At 40.3% G+C, this 14,035-nt stretch overlaps 1 protein-coding gene across 5 annotated transcripts in view; it reads right to left on the reverse strand.

Annotated features, from left to right (window-relative positions):
* Positions 1-14,035, reverse strand: part of CDK8 (cyclin dependent kinase 8) — a 208,581-nt gene that overhangs the window by 129,357 nt on the left and 65,189 nt on the right. For all 5 annotated transcript variants that reach the window (XR_011194600.1, XM_069202230.1, XM_069202228.1 and 2 more), the window contains 2 exons: positions 10,405-10,515; positions 4,915-5,055 (listed from right to left, as the gene is read on the reverse strand). Coding sequence is in view for 4 of the 5 variants with exons in the window: in XM_069202230.1 (XP_069058331.1) it covers positions 4,915-5,055; positions 10,405-10,515 (252 nt within the window). In the remaining variant the exon portion in view is untranslated. The remainder of the gene's footprint in view (positions 1-4,914; positions 5,056-10,404; positions 10,516-14,035) is intronic.

A 14,035-nucleotide genomic window follows, 5' to 3' on the forward strand; every position in this document is an offset into this window, starting at 1 on the left:
CATGGGCCTGGTGGCTGCAGCAATCAGTGAATAAGGCAGTCATAAAGAACAAATAGATACATTGCACAAGTCACATATACGGAAAATGAGGGATGTGCAAAAGGTGCTTTTGTCAAATTTAGTTCAAACCACCGTCAACATTTTTTATAGCATTCATCCCTCCAATCTTTAGAGGCTTAGCCCACTTACAATAGTGAGGTGGCCACACATTCAGCAGAAGATCACACCAAGGCACGTATCACTTCAGATCAGAATGTACATTCACTAGGGCAGGCAACGAATCGATGCAGAGTAGAAAACCTAACCCGGAAGGCCCAAAACAAAATACTTTATCGGCAAAAACAGCAATGAAAGAAAAAAAGAGAAGCCCAGTCTTCAAAAGCAGCTGCAAAACCTCCAAATCCAAGAAAGACGTAACTCACAACCTTGCCCTCTGTGCACACTGGTGTGCAGAAATATGCTTATTTAACTCCCACAGTGGCAGTAAATAAGACAAGAGAACTGTGCGCAAATTATTGTACAGACTGGTTATGCACTCATTCTCAAAAACATACACTGAAACACTGCACCTCCTAAGTTAGATAACCCTATTCACAGGAGAACCAGCTGGTTAAGAAGTGCAATAAATCCAAGAAAAATAAAATCTGGGTATGTGTGCCCTGGGGTTTAAAGGAGCAAATAAACGTGGCCGAGTTACTTTTTTGCAGCAAAAAAAGGGCTTGGAGAAATATTATGATCAGTTGTCAATCTGTAAGCAGCTAACAAATGAGTGATGAATGAAGTTCAGAACGCTGTCACCGCTTCACTAAATTTTTGCTTATTTCAATCCAAGAGGGATGTGCTGCAAATCCTCTTGCTGTGAAACATTTTAAGCTTGTAAAATTTGTAGAAAAACTGTAAGACAGCATCAGTGTCCTGAATGCAGATATAAAAAGAGGCACGGGCACTCCAAGTCATGTACATAGAGAAAAATGTAACTACTACTTTTTGAGCAGGACCTACTCACATCGTGGACATCCTTGATGGAGTATTTAAAAATCGGGAGACTCTTCAGTCTGATGCCACACAAATATGCAAAGTGCAACAAAAAATAAACTGGTACCTTCCCAGAGGAGCAGCACCTAATCAACTCTTGTTGATGTCTATAAGTAACTAGCAACTTTCCACAGGCCCTCTTTTGGCAATTAACTGTAGTCCTGATTATGACCCTTAAAACTCCAAAGGTTGGCGTGAGCTTACTAATATCACAGGATCGCACTGTTGGTTTAAATTCGTACAGTGTTAAGAAAAATAAATGTGTACAATTAGATACACATTTATAGTGATCTGGCATACTATATGATGAATTAATGCTACCCTACTCTGTAATTATATAATTAATGTACAGATTATATTTTCTATTTACTATATGGATTTGTAAATTTCAATACTGCAGTCTAATAATTGTTTATAAGGCAAAGAGGTGTGGTCCTGTCATGTGTTTAGCGGGTTAATTTACTCCGTGTTTGGCCAGCTATTAATGAGCAGCCTACTACACCAACAATAACATTTTTTCAAATGCCCGCCAGAAGATCCACATTAAACAACATCTTTAGCTTAGTTTTCTCTCTGTTCTAGGTCAACCCTGTATTTTCAGAGCTGTCCTAACACAGAGCAGTGATGGCAGCCAGTATAGGAACTAAAGTAAGTTCTAGGTTTAATTATTTCTCCACCTCTCATGTTAGTAATAAGAAACAGGAGGTGTGCCCGGAGTCAAGTGTTGTTACAGTGAGTTGGGCTGGCAGAGGTTGCAAATGCTAGGGATTCTTCTCTCACTATAGGGGGTGGGGCAGGACGTCCTCGATTCGACAACATGATGGTAATAAAGGCTGGTTTACGAAGGTCTTTTAATGTTTTGGGTGCAGGTTCAGATTTTCAGATGAAGACTGAGGTTGTCACAGAGTTGAAATCCAATAGGGTGATGGGTTTTTACATGTTTTTCGGAAGCCTGAATATAGAAAAAAAGAGAGCATTGTTGCATCTTTCTAGATCTGAATTTGTGACCCTCTTTAAAATGAGAGGACCGACTGATAATTTGGGCCCTAGCAATGAGGACATTAGAAATTGACGACACCATAAAAAATGAAGTCCTCTGGTGATGGTTCTTTACAGGCATCAAGGATGTGGTCTGATGTTTTTAAGCTACTGACAGAGCGTCACTGAATGATTCCGTAGTCCCCACAGCTTCTGTATTAATTTCTTCTCAGTGCATGTATATATTATGTTAGAGTAATTGGGTTAGGAAAAAACAAGGAGCTAGGTATTTTCTATACAGACCTTAAAAGGAACAGCAAAATAAACGTAAGTCTACACAGCGCTCTCCACGGATAAATGAAATATCACGCTTGTCGTTTCAGAGTATCATATTTCGAAAGTTATCCAAGAATTTGCATGCGCTTACTCAAGCACAGTCAAAATCGTCCTAATTTGAGAACAAAATGAGTGCATTTTAAGGATTTTTTCCCTTTAAAGATGGGCTCCTTCTTTGAACACACTGAAAGAAATAGACCAATATCGCAAACAACTAATTACATTACATTTTACGTGAACTTAGACTGCACTACCATTCAAAAATTGAAAACAAATTGAAAACAATGATCCAAGAGAAAGAGGTACACGCTGCGATAATCTAGGATCCTAATTTTGGTCAAGTGTCGAGACCAAAAGAAATTAGGTCACCAGGTTCCAACCTTGTTGGTACTGCAACATGTTAATTAAAACTGCATAAAATTCACACGTTTCAGACGTGTACAGTAGCCAATGTGCGCTGACCACTGCAGGACTGCCATTAACACTGATCATATTATGCACACATCAATTAAAATGTAACAACCCAACAAGAGGCATCTTTAGAAACCCTTCTGTACGACACCCTACGCAACACTAGAATGAAGTCCAAATTGTGCAAGGATTCAGAGATTCAAACGAGAAGTTTGCTCCATATTTTCAGCTCCATGTGCTCTACTCTGTGCAGGTTCAAATCTTTTACAGTGGGTCACGGATATCTACTGTTGGTCAGTCCATGGCTTCATTAGATGTGAGAGGAGGCAAAAGTATGTCTGGAGAATAAATACAATTGGTCTCTCCTATACCTTCCCAATCCACTCCCACCCAAACATAAGCCTTTCACGCCACTGTGATATGTATGCACGTGTCATAGCCACAAGGCACAAATCTCAAGGGATTTGCCCCTTTGATGTTTGTAGAAGGTGTATGTAAACAAGTGACAGACTTTATCACACAGTCCGGAAGTCAACAGGTTACAGTCAGTGGTCGAAGTCAGGTCATCAACTACTCAGCCCGATTTGGTTTTCTTGGGCCTAACCCCCACCTCCTATAAGACTTGGAAACAAAGACTACTTTTACTAAGTGTTTTTAATTTACCCATTACTTGCCCTTGGAACATTTTTGCTGCATTGTTTCTTACAGTGATTTCAGATTTTCCATCATAACATTTGAACTGACTGACAACTCTACTTTAACTCCAGGTTTGTTTTTTATTAACTTACTCACTTTTACTAAAACCTGGTGTTGGCCATAGTGAACATCCTTCATTTCTCCAACAGTTGAGTAGTTACACTGTTGCACAACACCAGAGATTTCCTCTTAGGACTATAATAATGCTTAGGGTACCAAAGAAGAGGCAAAACACCATTTATGAAACCACGTCACTTTTGAGGACATTGATGTTTAGCAGCATGTGAGCTTGGTAGCTCCTGTAGCCTTCAGGGCATTATCTAAAAATGATCTTCTGGATTCCTGGCCACTGACAGGAGCACAGCAACATTCCAAAGCATTTAAAGTAAAGAATTAGCATCCCCCTAGCTAGACCAGTGATACTCAAAGTACGGACCGGGGGACGTATGCAGCCGTCTGGTCAACAGCAGGACTGGGCTGCTGTTTACTCTCCTCTGCACAATGACTGAAAAGATGTTAAATAAAAGGCAAATCTTTATTTAAACGATAATTGGAGATAAGGAAAGGAATTAACTAGGTTGTCCTGCACCTTTGAATACCTATTGCAGCAAAAGTATAAAAATATAATAAGGTCTCTTCAAAAACCAAAACTGTATTTCATTAACATGCAGAATCGTTTCAGCTTAGTACATCAGATAATATTAGTGCATTGAATGTTTTCTTTTTAAGTGATAGTTTTCAAACATAAATTCGGAAACATTCATTCTTTCCTACCATGAAAACAATGGCAGTAGTGAACTAAGAGGCAAGTCTGTTTTTATGTGCACTCTCGATGGCCTGGTCTCCTGTTATACATGAAAATCAATATAGTTTATTAAATCGAACATAGAAGAAGGTTTTATACTGCGCACACCCTGAAGTCATATTTTGAGGTTCTATTATTTGCAATAATGAAGAAAAAGGACAAAAAAAAAAAAAAAAGAATTGCCTGTGATCACACATTTTGGAAAAGTGGGGAACACCCGCCATACTGCATCTCCTCCCCCCACACCCGCCACCCTGCTAGCATCAATGCGGCCCTCGGTCACATCACAAACCAAACTTTGCTGCCCCTCAGAAAATGCTTCCGAGTACCCATGCCCTAGACCAAGCCCAGGAGAGCGTCAGGGGTAGTAAAGCAACAACTATTTTTAGAGGAAGCATAGCACAAAGGGGTTTACTGTGGCAAAGCAAACAGTGTAAATCACGCGTCGCAAAGCAAACAGTGGAAATCACGCGAGGCAAATGTCAAGGGAGAAAATGACAAAGCCTTATATTATAAATGGTATTTTTGGATCATAAACACAGCACACACTTACTTACTCTGGAGTTCAATTATTACGCTATGGGAAGATGTACTCAGAATATCTCCTATAGCACCGATGGGATCCAAACAGGCCCAAAACACCATCAACTTACCAAATCCCTGTGTAACACCCAGTTGGCGTGCAAGTAGTGAATACCATCTAGAATTTGATATAGCAGGGACTTCACCATTCCCCGGGGTAACTGTACAGGCTTTTTATTTGCTTTCGATGCTCGGTGAAACTTAATTATATGCTGAAACGGAAAGAAAAAACATTATGCATTAGTAAAAAAAGAAAAAGAAAAAAAAAGGATTTAGATTTTCATTCTTTATACTTGAGGGCCCTCTACAGGACATTTCACAAATCCCCCTAACATTTAGCAATATTTGACACAATTGTTTAGCTATAAGGATTAGGCTAAAAAGCAACACAAAATGACAGCTGTACATAATCCAGGTCACGTAGCCTATATTTTATCATGATCATTTATTTTGCACAACTAAACAGATCACCAACATCTAAATTGATAGGCTGTCATTAGTAGCCTGGAATGAGTGCCAAAAACGTAATGTGAATAAAAATGTATTTTTTCAGGTATACCTAAATAAAAAAATTATTTCATAGGCTTCAATTTCCCCATTCAAATGAAGCTGCAATTTGATTTTCTCTGCAAACATAAATAAGTACAATAAACATACCTAGTGACAACTGTACTTTAGGGATTGCCCTAAACAGCTGGAACAGGTAAGAGGGCATTTTATAACTACAAATAAAAAAAATAAAAAAAAAGGTTTAAAACTCTTAATATTCCTACAGCCTGGTCCAACCAGGCCCCCATCTGTCCTGTGACCAGCATGTCCCCTATCTCTGCTCCCGTCTATCTTAAGATAACGCATGCATATTTTAGAGTGGGTATGATGGGGTAGTCTACAGGGAAGGGGACCTAACTGGTGTAAGTCAAAGAAAAAGTTATGTTAAGCAACTGGTTGCATCTCTAGCATTATACGATTGGCTGGAATATTAAGCATATTAGAAAGTGAGATCTATAATCTTAAATAAGTAAAAGCAGGCAATTGTCCTTTACATCCTCAGTTCTAGCGACGTTTTGTCAAAGCTACCCTACAGGTGTTTTTCAGCTCTAAGCAAGCAAAACTCTTGCAGCTTCCCTGAGACAACAAGGGGGTTGGTGGTTGACATCTCAAACGTGGTGGGCTAGTTACAAAATGACATAGGGTATCAAGTTCTGAAAAAATAAACATTAATTTCATATACAGCCAGTGTTAACATAACTGCCGACATGCTTTTTTTACCTACTACTGCTGCTAAAGACCTTGTAACGCACGTTCACTGGAAGGTCAGAGTGGCAAGTGCTGCCTTGCTCTGTACTCAGTTCTGTGCTTAGGAATTACAGAAACAACTCTTTACACAAAGTTTACTGCTTGATTGCCTTTACAAATTACATAGAAATGTATTCCAGGAAACTAACCGCCTTATACGATTTATTTACACTCAATTGGAGGAGCCACACACCAGAGACAGCATAGGTGGAGCCTCTCCTTGAGCTTTTCCTAGGACTAGAATTTCCAAGCAGCAGACTTTGAAAAGGCTCTAGAATGTTCCCTACCTGTCAGCCTTATACTTACACCCTATGGTCTCACAATGACCTCTTAGCTATTTTTCTGCAGAATGGTCATTAATGTACTGTAAGTCTGTTGGACATGCAGAGTATGCACAGGCCAGGAATTATTTGTCTGATATTTTCATGCAACAGGGTGAGCATTTCACAGAACACGTGGCGTGGAGGGGTGAAAATATACATAATACATCATACAAATCTCAAAAGAATATTCGGAAAGTGAAACATGCACAACGTTAACGTTGAAGGGAAATGGAACTTAAAAAAAAAAAAAGTCAAACTGGATTTAGTTCACAAAACAAGACCTGTGTCAAAAGAACCGGATTGCAGATTGGAAAAAGGAACTGTCGCACAACAACCACAGGCTCTCTAAGCCTTGAATACTGAAACGCACAGGGCTGTTTTTTTTTTTTTTTAACTATACGAGGCTGTACTATCCGTACCTGGCCACTTTCTTTGATATATTCATTCTCAGAATTACGTACTGTGTAGATTTAAAGACTGCTGTCTCTGCTGTGACATCTTTACAATTCAACTGACTAATTTGAAAAATATATACAAACATGTATACTAGAGAAGAGTTTAATTCAGAAGGAAGGCAGTTAAATTGTGCCTGCAAGACATGTTAAAATACCAGAAATAGACAGGCTAAGGGACTATGGGCCATATGTACGAACACTTTTTCCCATAGACACAGAATGGGTAAAAACCTTTGCTACATCTGGCCCCATGTCAATTGTGCTCTTTTGCTCATAGGCAGGGTAGGAGGCAGGGGCACCGAAAACCTCAGAACTCAGGGGGGGGCGGGAAGATGAGGAGCTATTGCAATGCTCATGCACAAAACCATCCTGCCCTATGGTGAAGTGGGCTTGGGGTGGCGAACAAATAACTGTTCCCCAGCCTGCCCTTTCCCCCCGCCCAATTCAAACAATTTCAATTATGTTTAATATCTGTGTAAAAGGAACACAGGGTCAACACCAACAGTCAAACTGAACAACCTAACACTGAACACACTGTATTACCATTCCCACAGGTAATCAACTTTCAGCCATTTTTCCTACTCTTTGTACTTCCTCAGAATACATCCTAGCTCAACATCCCAAAATCCATTGCATGAAAATAACCCGATTTGTAGCTTGGGATCATTCTTTCTCCACCCTTTCTATTTGAATGATACTTTTGCAAACCCCAGAGATCGTCTACTCCTCAACAACTCAGACAAACCTTAACAACCCACTATCTAAACATTAAACATAATTCGGAATCCCTTATTTAAAAAAAATACAAATTCAAACAATTTCAATTATGTTTAAACCTTTGTTGCGCTCCATCCTCTGAATGCCTTAGTGCCTCAGAGTTTAACCCATCTTTTCAAGTACATCCTGTGTTAATCTTTACTAAATTTCAGCAAACTAACCATAACCCCTCCCTACAAATCATAAACACTCCTTCCAAATAACCATCCCTGCAATACCACAACCATTCTAAGATATCAATTTATCCCACTCCCATAAATCTTAATTTATCATTCCATTTATTCTTTCCTTGCCATCTCACAATATCTAACCTTCTTCTCCCTATGTATTCACCCTTTGTTCAACTTGCATTAACTTATTCAAATAATTACAACCATTTCTTATTAACTTATTACATCACCATTTGAAAATGGTTTAATTAGAGCACAAGACTAACCCAAAAACTAACAATTGTAAAACATTAATTCATAACCACTGAGTTAAGCACACACATTGGGGTATAGAGTAGAGTGCTACCCGCCCTAAAGTGCTTTAACAACTTGTCAGTGATAGTAATCACTATAAAATGAAATATAATTACAATACAGTGTTGAACCACTTGTTATAGTCTGGATCAGCATGCATCCTATTAGAAGGAGAAAGACTGATTCATGTACAATTCAAATAGAGCCAGAGACACTGCATGCCTTATTGTTCTCACCACTGCTAGAATCAACAAGGCTCACTCAAGCATTCCACAGGCTTACCTCATCTTTTACAACATATAGCCATGCCTTCCCCACTGGACCTTACCATGTACATCTACAGCAGGTGCTAAATTAATGTAGCTATCATTTTGGCTTATTAAATAATATTATCACTGGGGGCTGTTCAGACACAGCTTACCAACAAGAATTTACCTTGTTGGGCTTCCCTTGTATTATGGAGCTGCTTTACGGCAGCCCCATTTCTGTGAAAATTCCAGAAGTTACTAGGATGGCGTTTAATGGGTGGATAGCAGCGCAGCAACACACAGGATGGTCTAAGACAATCACTCAACATACCCCTGTGTGGCATGGTATGTGGGATGTAGCCATTTTAAAAGGTTTTACCCGATGGGGCACCATAGGAATCACCCTTGTGGGAGATGTATCGACAGACACAAACATGGCATCTTTCCAAGAACTCCAACAGAACTATGCATTATCCAACACAGAATTTCATAACTTCTTGCAGCTGCACAATGCGTTGATGATTCACATGCCCCTCAGACACCTTTGTACCAGGATTCAGTCCTATGAACGCAAAGGTGATGATGGGGTCCCCGGGTAAGGCCCTTCCCCTGATTCTGAACACTCCTGAGACTCTCCATTCCCTTAGGACTCGCTGGGGAAATTGGATTGGACCCGTGGAGGATGAGGACTGGCGGAATGCATTGATGGCACCTACAGTCATCACGAACCACCAGGTTACAACTGGTGCAGGTATACTATCTACATTGTGCTTATATTATCCCTGTCAGGCCTTATGGCCAGTCCACAGTGCAACTGCTGCCCCCACTCGCCTGCCTAATTCGTCCATATGGTCTGGTCATGCCAGTCATACCATGGTACTGGAAGCGATCCAGGCTGAGCTTTCCACGGTGCTGGGCCAAACAGTAGACATGTCCCCACTTGTAGTTCTACTGGGAGTGGATAAGGAGTGGGGGGTTCGCTAAAAGAGATATTGCGGCACACTGAAAGGCACCTGGTCCTCCCGCAGTTTCTAAATGGAGGCGAGGGGTCAATTGGTGTACCCAGATGGAAAGGCCCATGTACTTAGCACAGAGGGTGTCCAAAAAAACATGCAAGATCTAGAATAAATGGTTCAATGGTACAGGAATGGACACTGAACTGCTGTAACAATGGCGCTGATTGTCTTATTATGGTGATGCTATCTTATGTATTGCATGATATGTACTGGATACAATGGGTATACACGAACCGTGGACGGGGCGGACTAATATATATTTGACTTGTAATTGTGACTTGCTGTTTTGTCCACAGAAGAACAAAATTTGTTTATAATTTGTTTTTGTTTTTTAAATCTAACGGGATCATGCAAGACATTCAAATTATGAACACTGCACAGTTACAGGAACTCAAACAACAAATTATATTATAGCATGAGTGATAGAGCCATTAAAATTTGTATTTCATTTACTAAAAATTTCACCAAACGTATTATTACATATTTCACACATCTCACTCAATCCTTCCCTTATACCTTTCCAATGTGACACTATAGATTAGTCCACAAAATACAAGCACGTTAAAATTAATCCGAAAATTCATCTAGTTCATATATAGATTATTGTATAAATACTCAAAGAATAGGGCTCTAAATGGCAATAATCTGTTTGGCATTACTTAGACACGGACCTATACTCTTGCTAAAGCAACTAGTTCCTTTAGAAAAGGGTTCCACGCAATCAGGTTTTCTTGTTACTGCTTTAAATTCCCACACTTTACCAACTTTTGATTTCGACTTTGCTATTAAGTAATATAGCATGACTGACCTCTCACATTTTACTTCAATTCCTTCTCCCTGATAAAAATGCAAAGTCAATGAACTGACAGAAGAACTCATTAGTTGCTTGGTTACACTACCGAAATGGCAGAAACGCCACAATTGCGTTCTTTACTGAACCGCCTTATTAGAAAAGCTCAAAATGTTCTTGAGTAGAACTTACCCATAGGTCATGTTCGGCATAATCAAAAAGGAGCCACACTTTTCTGTCAGCATGAGAAAGGAACACTTTTTGCAAAGAAATCACATTTGGGTGCTTAAGTTCTCGTAACAGCTGCAAAACAAATAAAAAGTAATTAGACCCAAGTAGAGCAGCAGGAGTATTCTTGTTGTCAACAGGAAAGGAAATAGACAAGCGCATATCCATTCACACATATTTTCAAACAAGTCCTGCTAAGTCGTCTTCCAAGAAATAGCAAGGACTGAAGATGAATTGAGGGCACTAAGGATATGCTACCTACCAAGGGATACTGGTTCTCCTAATTTTTGCAATAAACCACAGAGCCATGCATATTTAACGTATATAGACGATCTCAAACTCTCCAAACTGATCTAAAGTACAAACGATTCTCTTTAAAGCGTATTACATCAGTGCTAGTATCAATCACATGTCATTTTAACAGCTGTGTGTAACGAAGACGACTGAATGTTCACCACCCAGAGAAACAAGCTCAAGAGAAATTCCACTGAGTTCCATCCAATCTGCATGGTTTGACATCAGTTAAAATTCTTAAAGACCAGCTGACTTTTTACGGATCTTCAATGAAGAGCTGCACACATTTCCTTGCTGCACTCATGATACATACCACACGGATCTTTTGAGAGTTTTACATTTGCCAAGAAAGGCAGAAGCATTTATGATTTTGAAAAAATCTCTTATCACAAGATCATAAATGACCTGACCCACTACCCATTGACATACGGGTCTCTTTCCAGTGCATGGAGATGTAGACATGTGGCATGTTATTTACAGTAATATTAGCGTTTTGACAGTCAGGCTAAAACTTTGGCCCAAATACGAAACAGCCCTCCAATGACTGTTAAACTGGGAATTCCACCGTCCACTGACAAGGGTCAGCTGACTTTCACCTGCTGGGCAACCTATGAAATGGTAAAGCAAAAACATACCTTAGGTTCAGCTCAGAAATAAATTAGCATCACTGGCTGGCAAGATGCTGCCTATTTATTTACCCTGTACTTAAAATGTAAAATCCAGCTAAAATGGGACTATCATGTAATGCAAGATAAGGAGATAAGTGAGATCATTATCAAAAAGCAGGAACAATGCATACTGCAGCTTACAGTCAGGTCTTTTTGGGGGTGGAGGGGGAACAAAACAACAGCGTACACTGCTGTTGAATACAGGTGATGCAAAATCAATTCTTGGATACAAAATCCCCATCTGAAAGTAGTACATTCTTGTATGGAAAAAAATATTTCAAACTGAGCTCTAATGCCCAGTTCCAAAATTCATGCAAAACACAAGCTAACTTGTAAACACAAATATGTTACTAACCCATCCAAATTCAGATAGTGGCAGCCAAGACGTACCCCTCTTCCAAACACAGATCTAGTCAGCTCCAGTCATTAGACATAGCAAACTGTTAAAATACTACATAGCTGACCCCATCTAATAAACCTCCTGAAACTGTCTAAATTCTATGTCAGAGCCGAAAGCAAGGATTATGCTATATTCCTTCTTTACTTTCATACCATTTCAAAACACAGCAACCATTAAAGCAATAAAAATGTACTTTTCCCATGAACACCAGGGAGAACAGAGTCCTTAAGTCCTTCCATAGTCTCTGCCATCAAGACCCAACGTAGTCCTTTGTCACTTTCTGATCTTCCTCTTTCTTTGCTGCTTAGCAGTCAGTTAAGTGGTGTTTGCTTTTCCTTAGTTTGTAGACTATTTGAGATAATTTACGGTATTTTTTTTAATACCTAATCTAATATTGCACTCATATGTGCTTCCCTTCAAGCTTTCCTTTTTGTCGCATGACCGCTGCTGCGCTCCTTACGCACCTTGGAAAACCCTCATTGACTGCGGTGCGGTCCTCCGCCTCCAAGAGGGCGTTTGACTGGTGAGGCACTCTAGCTCCGAGACGCGTACTCCCTGAACGGACCATCGGAACCTGTAAGTGTTTGAACCTTGCCCAGCTGCTCAAGGTGACGCCCAGCCTCATGCTGCGACGATCTTCCCGGGCCATTTTCACAACCGGGCCCTTCAACACCTCAAGGCGCAACACCTGGGAAAAGGTCTAATGTATGCAGGGTCAGTCCCATTGTCCGGCAAGGCCAGAGAGGAAACAGAATGATGGCTTTCCCACATGGAGGCTTGGAATGGGAGAGCGATCTTCGGTTCATCTCCTGATCTTGTAATTGAATCATACACAGGCTGGTCCAGTAGGGGCTTCAGATGTCGGGACTTCTCCACAGAAGGAAGCTGGTCACCACTAGAACAGAACTTACATATAAAATTTATTGGATTTCCTGGCAGGGTCTTTCACGGTTCAGTGTTGGACAAAAGACCAGATCCAGTCTTCAGTCCTTTTAAAGATGGACAATTTCTCTGTAGGGAGGTTTAGCAATCACCGTTCCATTCCGCGAATAACGGTGTTTGCTCTGAAATTTCAGTGGGTCACTCGCTGGTTGATGGTGCCCTAGTAGGTGAACATCCTTTTTTTGCAGGTTGCTTAGCGGTATACGCCTCTTTTTCATCGGAACCTTGCTACGTAGCGCTTTAGAGCGTAAACTAGTTCTAAACCTTTTCTTGTCACAGCAGCCAAACTGTTTTTTGTCCTCAAAAGAACTCTCATCCAAGTTGCCTTTGCTACTCTGTCTTGTATCATGCAGGAGAGAGTCACACGTGCAAGTCTTAGACTTAACTGCCAGGGTGTTTTCCCTGGAAGGGGTGGTTTTCACAGTAAGTAGACGTACAAGGTCCAATACTTTCATAATTTCTTATCCAGATTTTGCAGATTCTCCAAACCTATGTGTGGTCCAGTGCCTCAAGGCATAAAAGCAAATGACAGAAGGGGCAGCCTCCTGGCGAAAGGCAACTTCTCATTGCACTGAGAAAACCATACAAAGAGGTATCCTTGCCTATGATAGCCTGATGGGTTCGGTGGGTTATGCAAGAGGCTGGCATAGACACCAAAGTATCTGGAGCACACTCAAGAGGTGCAATGGGCTCAAAAGCTTTTTGTCAGAGAGCACGATTGGAAGACCTTATACAAGCAGAAGATTGGTCTTCAAACTTCATTTTTAAGAGATTCTACTTTCAGCCAGCAGTGGTGGCAAGTAAGCTCTGAACCAGCATAATCCTCACCTCCGGTCCGGACATAGAATGACAATTTGCCCAGCTTAAGTGAAGATAAGTTTCTGTTCCATTAAGGACACACAGACAAGGATTATCGCACCCAGGGATCAAGACAGACGCTAACCTACCCTGTTCTGGAGTAAGGAGCTTACTTACCTTTAGCGATTCATTGTTAAGATTATGTTTTCTAAGTGAAATGGACAGGCTTCCCAAATACAATGCAACGTCTTCACATTGGTACATGATGTCTCTTAAATAGGGAGAGATTGTGCATAGCCAATGACACAACATGTCTTTGCAGGAAAGACGCCCTACAGAGTGCCCCACATACAGTTCTAGAATACAAATAAGTGAAGTATCTTAATATTAGCACTTCAATTAGAGAGGTTAGTTCAATAATCAAATCTGAATATTTATGATTTTTGACCATGGACTACCAACACTTAGAAAATCTATGCAAAAATTCTCTAAC

The sequence above is a fragment of the Pleurodeles waltl genome, chromosome 8 (assembly GCF_031143425.1).
Source record: "Pleurodeles waltl isolate 20211129_DDA chromosome 8, aPleWal1.hap1.20221129, whole genome shotgun sequence".
NCBI classification, from domain to species: domain Eukaryota; kingdom Metazoa; phylum Chordata; class Amphibia; order Caudata; family Salamandridae; genus Pleurodeles; species Pleurodeles waltl.